Below are 15,328 nucleotides of genomic sequence, written 5' to 3'. Positions count from 1 at the left end.
TGCTTTTCCATGCCTGGACCTAGGTGAGCTGTGAGACGACCCTGTCTGGACCTGCAATAGAAAGGACATTTACAAAAAGCAGCACGGGTTACAGGCACACAAGTATGTAAAGACTGAGCCGTTACCATAGTGATTAACAATTTAAACCAAAATATTATATATTTTGAATGTGAAAAAGTCCTCCAAATTTTGCAGCTAGAAACTCTGTATAGAATGAGATATCTAATTTAGTATTTTAGTCTTAGTCTTAACTGTTTGAATGTATTCCTGAGAGTTTTTTAATCATATTGTGGAGTGGAGTAATACCAGTGCGTTTAAGTGAATTTAAAGTCAAATTAGTATTACTCTGTACAGCAGGAGTCTCCTATCTCTAACGTGGGAGCTACCAGTAACTCCATCGCTTTCCAAGTAGCTCAACAAGGGCTTTCTGAATAATGCGTATTGTGCTGAATAACTAAAAATGTATTTTAAAAATGCTTATTACCATTATAAATGTATACTTTTGATGTCTAACTTTGTGCCCTGGACAACTGGATAATGGTTTATTGTTTTATAGGAATCTATAACTGTGGCTTGTCTAAGGCTCATGGCGAAAAATGAGTAGCTCGCAGCATTTCTGTTCTGGCTAATATAGGTCACTGGAGGAAAAAGGTTGTAGACTCCTGCATTAGAGGTTTTTATGTTTTTGTGTAGATGTTGTGACTGATCCTGTGCCTTCCCCAGTCTATTACTGCTGAAGAGTGGAGTTTGATCTGTCCTTTGCTCCCTCCTACTGGACAAAAGGACACAGCACATGTTGTTGCGCTTTTTGTTTGAGTTTATATTAATTTATGGAAAGTCACATAGCACAATTCACAAATAACCAGCAATAAATAGGACATATCGGTGATATTACTATTATTTTCAGGCAGCACCAGGAGAAAGTCCAGTGGTCCAGTAGAAGGCAGTAAGGGACCAATAAACTCCCACTGTTCATCGGAAGACACAAGCAAACGATATCTGCACAAATAACATTAAAAGGTGTCATGTGCTAATTATTTGTGTTTTGTGAAATAGAGGAAGATGAAAAGACTGGGTCCCGCTGTATTACTCAGGCTGCACTACAGCGTCTATTCACAGGCGCGATCCCACTACTGAGCGGCACGGGGGCTTTGACCTGCTCCGTTTCCGACCTGGGCCGGTGCACCCCTCCTTAGACGACCTGGTGGTCCCGGGCTCCCCCAGGAGCACCATATCGATACCGAACTTAGTGCGGACACCCGATCGACATAGTCCGCTGCAGCTCAGAGCTCCTGAGCTCAAACGATCCGCCAGCCTCAGCCTCCCGGTAGCTTGGATTACAGGCGCGCGCCACCGCACCCGGCGACACCCACAGGGCTCACGAGGAGTTTTGGGGTTTATCTGTGTGACGTCATACATTTGTGGAAACCTAATTGGTTGAAAATGGAGGCGAGAATCTGAGACAAAATAGTCCAGTAAAGAGAGTTAACCAGCTAAAATGGAATGCTAACTATCTGCAAAATCACTTTGCAACTATAAAAGTGAAGTAGGACTAATTAATTAAGGCCATAAAAGAAGGTTTATACAGTAGATTAGGTTAACATGATACAGACACAACACAAGTGGGTTAAACCGATTTATACTGTTTTTGTCATTTCCTGTCCCACTCATCTGTTAAACACGAGTCTCTTTCAGTTGATTACCTGCTTCATTTGGCACATCCACTGCGCTCTCATCACAGCTCTGTGAGTCTGTAAAGGTCACAAAAATAAAACAGGTTTTGCAGAACATGGAGCTTTACGCACAACATCTTATAGAATTGCTTTGGCCAAGACTCCCTGCATTCTCGATTCTCGGAAGTTTTTCTGGCTCTCGGCGAGGGCGCATGCATTTTTCTCTCCTTTACTTCCAATAAGTGGTAGCCTATATGCCTTTACCGTTTCTGTTCCATTGTTTCCTATGTTTTTAGTAACCTAAATCAAAATAATTGAGTGTATGTTCACCATATGCAAGGGAAGTGAACTCCATTCAGTTTATTATAATAAAAACATCAATAGGCCTAACAGTCCCTTCATTATTTTTATTCAGGAGAAAAGGCATTTTACCGTTGCTTCATCTCTCTCCCTACCTCAGCTGTTTTTTTGTTTTGTTTGTTTTTTGTTTGTTTGTTTGGTTTCATTTCTAGTGACGTTACATAGCTGTGGCAACAAGAGACATTTTTCTGTAGACCTACTGGATACATTAGTTATTGTCTTAAGAACATATATCTCTAGTGATATATTTTCCTTTATCTAGGCCTACATTATTTTTCCTAGCACCTCCTTGATGAAGCATCACAGGCCTTTGCTGTGATGACATCTTACACCAAACAATACGGATTTTTCAATCCCTATGTAACTCTTTTGTACTGAAGAGTCACAAGCCTGCAGGTGACTTATTAAAGGATAATGATTAACTCGCGCTGACAGGTGGTTGTGGACTGGCCAATCACATTTGAGTATTTGTGTTCAGGCTTCAGTGGGGCAGCTAAACAGGACCTTGGTGTTCTGTGTGAATATAATTCACTTCATTTGCTTCTTTCTGTGGGCGCTGGTCTGCCTTGGCACGTCTCATCTCCATCTCCACTGTGCGTAAAACCACTACAAATATGGTAAGCATGCAACATCTGCTGAACGATTTAATCAAGATTAACTGATTCTACTCGTTGATACGTCAATAAATTACACTGACAACAATATTTAACCTTTTAAAATGTGCGCCAGAACTGCTAAGTGGTGGCTGATTTTCTGTGATCCATACGCGTAATTACGCAAAAGTGTAGCTCATTGAGACTTCTGTGACTTACTGTTTCTAGTGTTCTGTAGACAAAATATATTTCACTCCATTTTACTCATCAGTTCGTATAGCCAATGAATAAATGCATGTCGTGTTCATTGCAGTGGCTCGTTTGTATCGTTCGTTTTTGTGTTTGTTTGCTTGTTTGTTTTGTTTTGTTTTTTGCCCTTTCAAACAAACTCATCACACATAAAAAATCGTTCTGCGCGTTTTTTCTTGTGTTTGCCTGAATGCAGATGCCTGGATGGACACAATAGCGCCATAATCCAGTGGTTATTGTCACATCAGATTAGAGAAGCGTTGCTATGGGACCTGTTGATGTCATTGCGCTCGAGGCCGTGGGCACGAGACCTGTTTACTCAGCGTCTCTTTCAAAGGGAAGAGAGCGGGACAAAGATACAGATTAGGCAATAAACTAGGTGATGGGTACTCGGTAACGGCGAGGGTAGATTTGTTGTGGGCCATGAGGACATAGTTCATTAAGGACAGATTCATGTGACCCATGTCATGTGTCAAGATTAAGAGAGTGAGTGACCAAAAGTGTGATCAGTCCAGACTTATTAGTAATTTAGACTAGCACAAGGAATAGTGGATCATGAATATTACACAAATGCATATTATTATACTGTATGGAGAAATAAATAAGAGATAATTCAATTTTAGGTTGTAACTTCAGAAATAGAATAAAAATGATTGGGAAACTGCATTTCACACAATGGCAATTACATAATTATGCCAATTATGCTAAACAACTGTATTTGTTATGTAATTTGAAAGTAATTTATGTTTAAGAGTATATACAGGTTGACGCATAGGGTAGGTTCACAGTTGTCCTTCGATCTTAATTTGAGCTCATTAGGCTGTACTTCTGATGTAGACGTGGTTTGGTACTAGATTAATTCTGGTCTAATTCAGTTTTAGTCCAAATTTAGTCATAGTTTTCTCACACATTTTAATCAGGACTGAATGTAGACATATATCTATCTTGTAATTATGCTAAGTTATCATAAAATTAACCATCAACAGCTTATGTACTAAACCCCGTTGAGTCTTTTAAACCAAGAATGCAGTCTTTTCATTGTTTCCAGATGGAGTTTGTTTGACCAATCACAGCTCTTGTTTGAGATCTGCCCCTCTTCTGTTTCAGTCGAAGATTCAGACTCTGAGTGAGGAGGAGAGAGCGCACCTCCTGCCTCTGCTCCGGAGCGCACAGTGGGTGGAGACGGTGGGCCGTGACGCCATCTACAAAGAGTTCATTTTTAAAGACTTCAACCAGGTGATGATTTTTTTTAAGAGTTTTTATATCAAAAAACAATAAAACTAAACAAACTATTACAAAAACAGTGAGGCATGTCTATACTTCCATGACTTTTGTTGCAGATATTTGCAGACATACAGTATTACAAATGAGAACTGTCCCATTGCTCAGTCACTACCCTTACATTTACCCTCTCCGGCATCTGCTCAAGATTCAAGATTTTTACTGTCATGGTCCTAAGGAGCAGCAAAATTACATTTAGAGCATCAAAGACTGCATAGTTTTAATGTAAATTGCAATATCAAAGGTGCAAGACCCCATAAATAACCCCATTGTAAACATTAGCACAATAAAATGATCATATGTAATAAAGCACTTACATAATAAACAGTGACAGACATAGCAGCAAAAAGGTCATCAGCATTAAAGTGCATCACAAAGCAGTTCAGTGTTATTGTATTAGTGGATGTGGTTATTGTCCATGAGAGCGTTGTCCACGACTATCTCCAGTCCTTCCACATTTTTAGTGTAGGACTATTGATCCCTAACCTGATTCATCAGCCAGTTTCACTTCATGAAAACTGTCTGACCTCGCAGCATTCGGATTCGGACTTTTTTAATTTAACCAATCAATCGCTGCTGTTTGGATGTATATAATGCGCCAAGTCCTGTAGGAAGAAGGACAATAATGTCTTTCCCCTTGATAAAATTCACCAAACATTCTCTTTGTTCCGGCTTTAAATCCTTGATCTCAGGAATCATTGCCAACACAGAATGTATGTCTTCGTCTACATCCATCTCGACCTCTTTGTTTACTGTTTTGCTGTACCACAGAAGGGACCCAGACAGGCGCTTGAGTTCGACATCATGGCTTCATGGATTTTCACTGATTGGCCAGTGCACAGTCTACAACTTCCGGGGTTCTTGCAAACAGTCTAATGTATGCTGATTCCTGACCTAATCACTGGAGAGAAATGAAATTGAGCAGAGGCACTAAGCCTGGCTAATTGAGCCCTTCCGCATTTCACCTAAGGGCATAGTTGCCTAAGTCATATTTGAACATTTTCGGAAAACAAGAAAAAACTAATTTTTTAGCAGTCACATTCTAAAGTTAGGCAGATATCACAATTTGGCCAAAAAAATTACCTTGGCAATTATGCTGTTAGGCTAACAATTTTCAAAATTAGTTGAGCACATCACTAGCCAAGTACTTACCATGATATGATATGCTATTTTGGTGATCAGATTTCAGACCAATTTCTGAAAACTGAAATATTTTTGTGCTTCCAGGCATTTGGATTCATGTCGAGAGTGGCTCTACAGGCGGAAAAGATTGACCATCATCCAGAGTGGTTCAACGTTTATAACAAGGTAGAACATGAAGAATGCGTCCTGATAATTTAAATATTAACACATTTTAAGGCAATAAAGATCAAGTGGTTCGTATTTAATGAATGTGAGCGGTAATAAGGCTGAGGTACTTCTGACCAAGACTAGCACAAGAAGGACAAATATGAAAAGGAAATGCATTATTATTAATTTACAAGATTAATTACAGGAAATTAACACAATGCAAGACCGCACTACCACTTTACTGTACTACATACCTCTTGTTTTATTCTTCCTGTAATATTACTCAGTCATCTTAGTCCTTATTTTTCATCATTTTGAAACCTATGGATAATAAAGCAATGGAAATATTCTGTTACCATAGACAAAATAAAGCAAAATATATCATTTGAATATTGAAAAGTCCTCAAAATGTCACCTATAACATGATACGAAAACCATCTAATTCCACATGACAGTTATTGATTTGGCATGAGTTAAATTTGTGGTTGTTATTTAAAAAAAAAAAAAAAAAATGTTAATGGTTTTCATTTCAGGTCCAGATCACCCTGAGCACTCATGACTGTGGAGGCCTGTCCCAGCGAGATATAACTTTAGCAACATTCATCGACCAAGCTTCATTGATGTGAGCCTTTAAACTATCGGTAAATTGTAATGAACTACAAAAACCCCAAAGAAGAGCGATCCTTCCTTCGCTCCTTGAGTATAGTTGCTGTTTGACTGGTGGACATTGTGTGAAATTGTTACAGAAATCATTCCATGTTTTGTATTTTTACAGTGTTGTCTTAAATGTGCCAAATGTGCCTATGAAGTCCCAAATATTGTATTGTTACGATTTTACTTACTGTAACTAAACCTTACCACAGTGTTTTAAGTAAGTAAAATTAAATTGTGAAACGTTTGACTTGTCTGTTGTTAATGTTTAGATACTGTACCTTAAAAAACCAGCAGGTGGCTCTCTACTAACAACACTAATGATTTAAATGCACTCTGCTCTTAAAAACAGGCTGGGACGGGTAAAAGTGGATCATTCTAGTACAAAGTGCAAAGATAAATACTAGATGACATTTGCTTTACTGCGTTAGTGAAAGTTGTTTTTCAGTCTGTTGTTGTGCATTCACACTCAAGATGTTTTTTGAGTCCTGTTTAATCTTGGATTGGCCATTTTCTAGTCCTGGTAAATTCAGTTTTAGTCCCAATATTGGAGGTGGTTTGGGAGGACTTTAATTATACTTTTAGGTTTGTATAAAACACAGTAGATAATAAAAAGGATGAGCTCATATGAACAAAATATAATTAAAATAAGTGCACAGAGGTCTTGTATTACAGTAATAATTCAATGTTAAATTAATACATAGATTTATATAGCACCATACTCTGTGGTGCTATTTTAGTAGCCACAGCTGCCCTGGGGCAAGATTGATGAGAGCAAGAGACTGCTAAGCCCCTCTGACTATCAAATCAAATAATTTTTTTCCACAATTTAAAATTATAGTCCCACAAGGCACACCTTTATACACATGTATATATATAAATATGTTCATGCATTTGACACATACTGTATATTATGTATGCCATATGTGTTAACTGTGGAAAAAACATGGACATGGACTCCCAAGCTTGTGTATATGGGGTCCACCACCACAGCGTGATTAATTTAGTGGCTTGACAGGTTCAGTTTCGGTTAAATTACAACCACAGACAAGACAATAAATTAATAATTATAATAATAATAATAGATTCAAAAGGGAAAAAACAAAACAAAAAAAACTATACAAAACAAATTAAAATAAGTGAAAGAGAAGAAATAATAAATTATATAGTAAAATGAAATAAAAAAAAAAATAAATGAAATTAAGGTTTCTACCTATTACCAACACACACACACACCACATTCATATGAGGCAATATGGCTGAAGTGTATTGCTTAAGGATACAACAAAACTTGATCTGAGTGGAAATCTATCTTCCAATCTTCGGGTTGGGGGACCACGGCGTTAACCACCGAGCCGCTGTTGCCCTAATTATACAAATATGGAGTTATGTATGACAGAGGATTGAAAAAGTTCAGTCAATCTCAAATGAGATTAGCATTAAAGGTTTTATTTAAAAAATGATTTTGCCATTGAATTGACACACATTTCTTTCAAGCATGACTCAAGATAAAAATGTTTTTGCTTAGTTTCATGACCCAAACCGTGGGCACAGTTTGTATGAACTAATTATTAGTTAAAAATGTCTAACCAGGCACTGACAATGTTACGCAAACCTGAATATATTTAAATATGATGAAAATACATTCAACTAATCTCTCAAAACACAAAACTCCCAGTGGTCACATAAATGGTTAGATAACAGAAAACCATCTTATTTCTCTCCAAAAAGTAGAGCAATCCTTGTTGGAAAAGTTACATATTGCACAAACATAAATTAATTCAGGGGATACACAAAAGCAAACAACAACAAAATTATGAAAATATCAAAATTACAGACAGGACTTGAATGCATCAGTCTGTGGATGAGAACACAGTGAAACCGCTCATTATCAGTATCAAACAAATGCCCCAATGTTGTACAGTCCATGATAGAAAAAAAAAAATCTATGTGGGTTAGTAATGGGTTAAATTTGAATTGCGTAGAAACTGAGGTAGATTGAATTAAAAGACAAACAAGATATAAAAGTGTGTTTTAGCTCTATGTTAAAACAGTATTAGTCCCAACAGTCATCATGGATTACATATCAAACTTAAAAATGAATGTTTTTGTGAATCAAGCTTTGGCTTCCTCTAGCCCTCAAGTTACAAAATCTCTAATGTCTAAAGACACTCACGCCACTACAGCTGCGCCCAACTACTGGAGGTCTGAACACTACCAGGAAAAAGTTTGGATCTTTCATTCAGTGTTTTTTTTAATTTATTTATACTACTTTCTACATTTTAGATACAAACTTCACATATATGAAGCAACATATATACAATTAAGATGAAACAAAGGGTGACTAATTTGAGGATTTGACTCTAAAATATATCTAGAAGAGTTATTCAGCTTTTCTTCGCTACATAATTCCATTTTACTTCATATATTTGATGTCTTCTGTATGTATATAATCTGTAGAAAGTAGTAAAAATAAAAAACACTGAATAAGAGTGTGTGTCCAAACTCTTGATGCGTAGTGTTTATATATTATATGAGTTAATTTGCAAAAACAGATATCTTTTTGATAACAATATAGTCAGAGGAGCAAATATAGTGCTAAACAGACTAAACTGTGAGCATTCGACATTTGTTTTTTTCATGACACTTGTTTTGGCAAATTAACTCACTGCTTTTCACTGCTTTTGTCTCTTTTACACTAGAGATTTGCATTATTTTCAAGGCATTAGTAAAATAAATGCACTTGTTTAACATAACTTGCTTGGATGTTAAAGATAAAGATAAAACTTTTAACCGTTTGATGGGAAAAAGTCCCAACAGGCAGCTGCAGCAACCCTAAAGTTTTGACGTCGTAGTTATTTCAGTGTTAATAAATGTATTTAGTTAATTCAACTGACAGTGGTTTCTGAAGTTGGGACGCAGTGCTTATTCCCATTGGCTTAAAGATAAACATTAAAATAAATTACGTTAACCATGTTATTGACAGCTCAGATAGGTCAGGTAATTATTTAGGTATCTGATATAAACGGTTGTGGGTTAGAGGAGATTAGTGGTACAAGGACAACTCAAATAGAGACATCAAACTAAAAATAAAACTAATATCTCCCATTTTTGAATCTTTTCTTCTACATGTTTCAAATGTAGACAAACATTTTTCAACTGTAATTTTTCCTAAGTGCCAAACAAACATGCTCATGCTTTGAAAAGACAATGAAATTTCAAGTTATTTGCAGATGAACCTGATATGTTCGACGAGGGCATCGCAGTGCTTCAACAGACTAATGCTATTTTTTTCAGATATTGCTTTCATTATCAAAGCCCTAATAGTTGCATTGCAGAAGGCTACAGCTAGAGGGCAGCATAGCAATTTGTATTAAGATTCAGTGGTTTGTTGAAATGTTATGACATAAAAAAGTGAACGGTTGAGCAATGCAATCAGCAGAGAAAATGTTTACATGGAAATTGAGTTTTAAAACAAACAAAAAAACACATTATTATTAATTAAAATATGTGTTACAGAACTTAAAAGTATTCATTTGTGAAAGTGAAAAAGTGAATCTCTTTAAAACTTAGAAAAAACTACATATCTTGAGTTTTAAAAAGTGTATATTAAATAATTGTACTTTATAATGACCAAATTTTAGGACATTTAATAATTTTGACTGGTTTGAATGTGTTTCAAGAGCCAGGCTGGTGCCACTTTGTGCCTCCACTCCATTTCATTTCTCTCCAGCAACTAGGTCAGTAATCAAAAATACACTAGACGATTTGCAAAACCCCCAAAAGTGTGAGTTCGGGCACCAGCCAATCAGCGAAGAGTCATACATTCTGAATTTTGTAAAGGGGAAAGACGATATTACTCTTCTTCCTACGGGATTTGGGAAAAGCTTAATATACCAGTTAGCCCCGTTAGTAGCACATTACACACGTCATGACCAAATAGCAGCGACTGGTTAAATAAAAAAAGTACCCGCCTACTGTTGAGCGAATGAATTCTAACACTGTGAGGTCAGACGCTTTCTATGAAGTGAAACCAGCTGATGAATAAGGGTAGTGTTTCAAACCGTCTTAAGAAAAATATTCATTATTGATCATTTGCAGCTGATTCCCAGGGTTGTGAAGATAACAGTTGTCACTGCTGTCTGAAGCTTTGTTAATCAAATTAGACTTTAATGTGAGCTTTGTTTTAACACAGTCTCACCAGCAAGAATGACTTGACTGAAACTGCAACAGGTGAGCACATTTATGCTGTTAAACAAGTTTCTCACATATAAAATTACAGTTTTTCAGTCAGTCACTCTTACCTTAGCCGAAAATCAAAACCTAAACTGGACCTTGAACAATCGTATTGATCACAGGCTCCTGAAAACGTGCTGTTTAAATCCATTTAGTATTTTTAAAGCAATGCATCAGCAGCACTAGTTTTATTATGTAATGGGCCCTATGAGGACTCTGCCGTTCACGGGTCTAAAAAAATCACAAAGAAATCTAATGAAACCAGTCAAAAGTAGTGTCTAAGGAAAAAAAGCCAGATACTAAATACTGAATTGGATACCACAATGATAAAAATATTTTCTTTCAAACAATATGAAGTATTTTGCACATAATAATTGTGATTTTTAACTCAAGATATTCAGTTTTTGCAGAGTAATAATTAAAACGTGGCTGTGGATGGGTTGTGCTTGTCTACAGATGTTTTCAGTTCAGATAAGGCATCAGAGCAGGGGAAGGCGAGCGTGGTTTCCCTGTTTGCAGTGGATCAAAGCCCAAATCGTGGCTCACATTTGGGTTTTCAGTGGGCTTTCCCGTTCCCGTTCATGTGGCTAGTGCTGGTTTTTGGGACCTCAGTGCTGTAGAGACAGTCCAGAAAACCACGAGAGATTTCCGTGACCATCGACCGGTCTGGAATCGACTGGGCCATGCCGTATATCGCTCCCTGTGAAGAAGAGGAAGCAAGAAGTATTTGTAAATGCAAGTGTTGGGTTTTGGCTCAGGGTTAAAGTAGCAAACAATAATTGTTTAGTCATGTTATTATTTAGTAATGCATCAAGATTACTTTTGGTTTCCATTTTAGTTCTCCAAATTTTCACTGTAAGTACCACAAGAAAGCCACCAGATTCAGACCAAATCATTATGTAATAAGACTAGTCAGTTCACTGGTCCACAGTGTCTTAGTCTTCATTTGATTGAATATAAAGTATTTATATGGACAACAAAAGAAAGGGGAATACATGGAGAAAGTTAGATGGATTTTTGGAAGTGAATTGTGAATTTATTCTGCATTTTGACATACAAATATCCAAAATACAAGTGCTTTTCCTATTAGTGTGGAGCTCAGCGTGACTGCAAACTTAGATTTTTGTATATCTTCCATACATTTTTCCCGTACTTTTAGAAAATATTAAAAGTTCAAACTAATTATTATTTTCTATTTTTGTTTTTTCAGATTGTCTAAGGGAAAAAAGAAAGAGAAATTTACTTCCAGAGCAGTGGGCAGTCACAGTTTAGCTCCATATTATCAGATCCTTGAGGTAGTTTTGGACCTCGCTAGAGCCACACTCCTTTTCACTCAACTAATAATTGATGTGCAAAATTTCTTCAGTCAACTAGCTCCAAATTAGGACAATTATCAAACTGCTGAAGTAGGACTGCTTTGAAAACAGACAGAATACATGTCTTTTAGAGTAAATACAGCAGCAGAGTTTTGTCTAACCAGTCCTGTGGTCTTCTCATTGGGGTTCTTCATGATCACAGCGACTGCCTCTCTCACATCTTTAACAAAGTGATCTGCGACTCCAGGCTGAGTGTGCAGGACTGTGCAGCAAATGTGGATACTAGGAGACAAAAGGGTGATTATATTCAACATTACTGTGTTTAATTTACCACGACAGACCAAATAATATCAGTAATTTAATGCAAAGTATCATCAGCCATGTTAAAATTTCTCAATTCCTACATTTTGATTTTCATGGAGCAATAATAAACATCAAAATATTTCACTATGCTCCAAATAAATCTATAATAGAGGTATTTTAATTTAAAGATGCACTCAGAGGTGAGGTCAGACCTGTGCAGAGGTGACCCCATTTACAGTAAGAAACCATAATTTTCAAGGCATTTTTTTCCCGCAAAATCATAGGCATTGACAACACCAACATCAATAAGGACAGTTACAGAAATTGGGTTCGGCTTATGCACCAACATATGGCAGCACAAGCCACCTCAGCCTATACCTCCTCTGTGTGGGCTCAACACTCAGGTGATCCTGTCCCAAAAGTGAGCACTGAAGAACTGCAGCTGCCCAGAGACACCAGGTGCACTCTGGCTCAGCTGCGCTCAGGATACAGCCGACTCTTGAACTTATACCTCAGGTGGATTAACACTAAAATAACTGGTCAAACATCTCACACAACACAGCACCTCTTCACCTGCCCTGCAAAGCGAACACCGCCAGATCTCTACTTGGGATCTCTATGGACAGACCACATAGGAGCTGCAGTATTCCTGGGACTAACTTTGAAGACGATGATGAAAGACGGCTCGGGTTACAACAATAACATGAATTTCAAGGTACTTTTTGGCAATATGAACCCTCATTATGAATAAAGACAAGATAGATACATTTAATATATTGTACTGTGGAACATTCCAGGCAAAGCAATAAAATACAAAGTTACAGGCACCTTTAAAGGGACAGTCTGGAATTTTGGACATAGAACCTCATTTCCTGGTTAGCCAGAGTGTTGGAAACGTGTGGAGACACTTTTTTAAATATTCCATCCAGTCCTTGTATTTGCAGAGGTCACTGGTGCTAGGCTAGTGCATGTCAATGGCCATAGTTATCCTGCCACTAAAACAGTCTTATCCATTACACAAAACACCCGAAGCAAATCTATTATTACGCCAGACTATCGATGTGACTGTCTGTGTCGATAGAATAATTTTAGAAGTATATCCAACTTTGCATTTGAAGGATTTGTCTGAGCAGCAGCAGTGAGTTGTACATCCTGATAGAAAGCTCGGCAGCGGTGGACTGATATATGAGAAAATAGTCCTTCAAAATGCAACAATTGATACAATGCAAGGTTAGTTTTATTTCAAACATTATTCTATCAACACAGACATTTACATCGACAGTCTGGTGTAATAATAGATTTGCTTCGGGTGTTTTGTGGAGTGGGTAAGACTGTTTTTATTGGCAGGATAAATATGGCCATTGACATGCACTAGCCTAACACCAGTGACCTCTGCAAATACAAGGACTGGATGCAATATTTAAAAAAGTGTCTCCACACATCTTCAAAACTCTGTCTCACTAAGAAATGAGGTCCTACATTCAAAATTCTGGACTGTCCCTTTAACTTGAACTAATAAAATATAAAGTTAGTGTTTAGTTATTGTTGTGATTCTCATTTATATTCAGAACAACAACCAACAACTTCAAATAATTCCTGCAAATAACAGAACAGTACCTATAAACACTTTTGCATCATATTCTAATTCAATTCATTCACTCAAATACACAGAATCTTTCCTGAAAGTGCAGCTCTAACCAGTTTTATGTAACTCAACTTTCTATTTTTAACTACATCTGTGGGCATTTATCCTCGAGACATTTTTTCATTGATCATATCTTGTATCTGTAAACACATCTGTCTTGGTCTTATTTTAGCGACACATACCTGGATGGGTATTGGAGCGTGTTCAGGTTCCAGCCCTTTGACGTCAGTGCATTTGATAAACGGAAAATATCGAAAACATCGGAACCTATAGCCACCACGGACACCTCTGGATTTCCAAACACGAACACACCCTTTATCTTACGGATTCTGTCAACAAGAGGATAAAATGCATTTAATCTTTGAGATAAGATTACTGTTAGTCTAAAGTTCAGCAGCCAGCAAGTAAATTTTGCAGGGTTTTTCAGGCAACGTCAAAGCATTCTATAGGATTCTAATGTATGACAAAGACTGAAGCAGGTAAAAAGGTAAAATATTGTTAACAATCCAATATAATGCATTACTAAGGCTTAAAAATACTTCATACACCTTTGGCATTCCCAGTAGTAAAAACTGGTATAATTTAATAAAAATAATTAGGCATCTTGAAAATATCTCAAAGCCTAGCTGGAACTTCTGGCAACACTTTATTTTAGGGTGCACTTATTAACATCTAACTACCCACTAATTAGTTGTAGATGGTTAATTTGTCATTAATTCGTATTTATTCAGCCCTTATTAATGTCCCCATTCCCCATTCTGCTATTAATTACAATTTACAAACACTTTCCTATTAATACACTCCTTATTATTGCTTATTGATACGATACTAGGCCATTTTTGTCCATGAATTATGATTCTATTTAGCTTTTGGCACAAATAAATTAAAACTAAATTTCTTGTGCTACTAGTTCTTAACAACACACTTATTATCAAAAGCTAATTAGAATCATAATTCATGGACAAAAATGGTTTAGTATCATACTAATAAGCAGTAATAAGAAAGTATTAATAGGAAAGTGTTTGTAAATGTCTAACTAATAGCAGAATAAGATTATTGGGAATTGGACATTAATAAGGGCTGAATAAATACTAATTAATGACAAATAAACCATTTACAGGTATGTTAATTAGTAGGTAGGTAGATGTTAATAAGTGTACCCTAAAATAAAGTGTTACCAAACTTTTAAATAAATCCAAAATAAGTCCACTGTGTACTGTCTGCATCTAATTAGTAAGCGTTTTATAGTCTGCAAATCAGGAAGTGTGTGTTTGCATGTTAGTTGTTAACTTTAGAGTCATGGCAAAACTCTGCTCTGGCCTCTGAAAGTTTTTTTTTCAAACAGTAAAAATCAAGTACAGAGCCATTAAACACAAAACAAAAAATACTCGTGCTCACTCTTTTGTAATTTTGCGAGCTGTGGTGATGATTTTCCTTGTGGCGTCGACGTATCCACTCTCGCCCATGTGCATCATCGTGGCCCAACAGGCGGCGATGATTCCTCCAGGCCTGGACCCCGCGATGGAGGGGGAGGCATAGATTCCTCCCTGCCAGTCGGGGGCGACGAAGTACTGGTACTGCCGGTACTTCTTATCACTGTACAGGATCACAGAGGAGCCTTTGGGGGCGTATCCATACTGTTAAAAAAAAAAAAAAAATGAGAGAGAGAGCATAGATATGGGCTTTAGCAGATAGGAGAAGAACATACAGTAAAGTATACACAGCTGCAAC

The 15,328-nt window shown here is 37.0% G+C and overlaps 2 protein-coding genes across 2 annotated transcripts in view; one reads left to right on the top strand and one right to left on the bottom strand.

Annotated features, from left to right (window-relative positions):
* The first annotated feature begins 2,499 nt into the window (after nucleotides 1-2,499).
* On the top strand, nucleotides 2,500-6,344 carry pcbd1 (pterin-4 alpha-carbinolamine dehydratase/dimerization cofactor of hepatocyte nuclear factor 1 alpha). Its single transcript, XM_020927146.2, has 4 exons — nucleotides 2,500-2,650; nucleotides 3,983-4,111; nucleotides 5,384-5,464; nucleotides 5,980-6,344. Exons 1-4 carry the CDS (start codon nucleotides 2,648-2,650, stop codon nucleotides 6,070-6,072), a joined length of 306 nt encoding a protein of 101 aa, XP_020782805.1. The 5' UTR covers nucleotides 2,500-2,647; the 3' UTR covers nucleotides 6,073-6,344.
* Nucleotides 6,345-7,530: 1,186 nt separating this feature from the next.
* The window catches only part of sgpl1 (sphingosine-1-phosphate lyase 1), a 30,176-nt gene continuing 22,378 nt past the window's right edge, over nucleotides 7,531-15,328 (bottom strand). Inside the window, 4 exon segments of the mRNA XM_020927055.2 lie at nucleotides 7,531-11,033; nucleotides 11,811-11,931; nucleotides 13,780-13,926; nucleotides 14,996-15,234. Of these exon segments, the coding sequence (XP_020782714.1) occupies nucleotides 10,890-11,033; nucleotides 11,811-11,931; nucleotides 13,780-13,926; nucleotides 14,996-15,234 (651 nt within the window). The 3' untranslated portion in view covers nucleotides 7,531-10,889.

This window comes from Boleophthalmus pectinirostris, unplaced genomic scaffold, assembly GCF_026225935.1.
Source record: "Boleophthalmus pectinirostris isolate CB_2022bp ecotype Guang Dong unplaced genomic scaffold, ASM2622593v1 HiC_scaffold_5, whole genome shotgun sequence".
NCBI classification, from domain to species: Eukaryota; Metazoa; Chordata; class Actinopteri; order Gobiiformes; family Gobiidae; genus Boleophthalmus; species Boleophthalmus pectinirostris.
This window is presented reverse-complemented; position numbering and strand designations above follow the sequence as displayed.

Excerpts from the sequence above, each read along its gene's own strand:
- pcbd1 (XM_020927146.2), top strand. Across the intron at positions 4,112-5,383 it reads TTTTTAAAGACTTCAACCAG|GCATTTGGATTCATGTCGAG; the intron begins GTGATGATTTTT and ends TTGTGCTTCCAG. Across the intron at positions 5,465-5,979 it reads GGTTCAACGTTTATAACAAG|GTCCAGATCACCCTGAGCAC; the intron begins GTAGAACATGAA and ends TTTTCATTTCAG.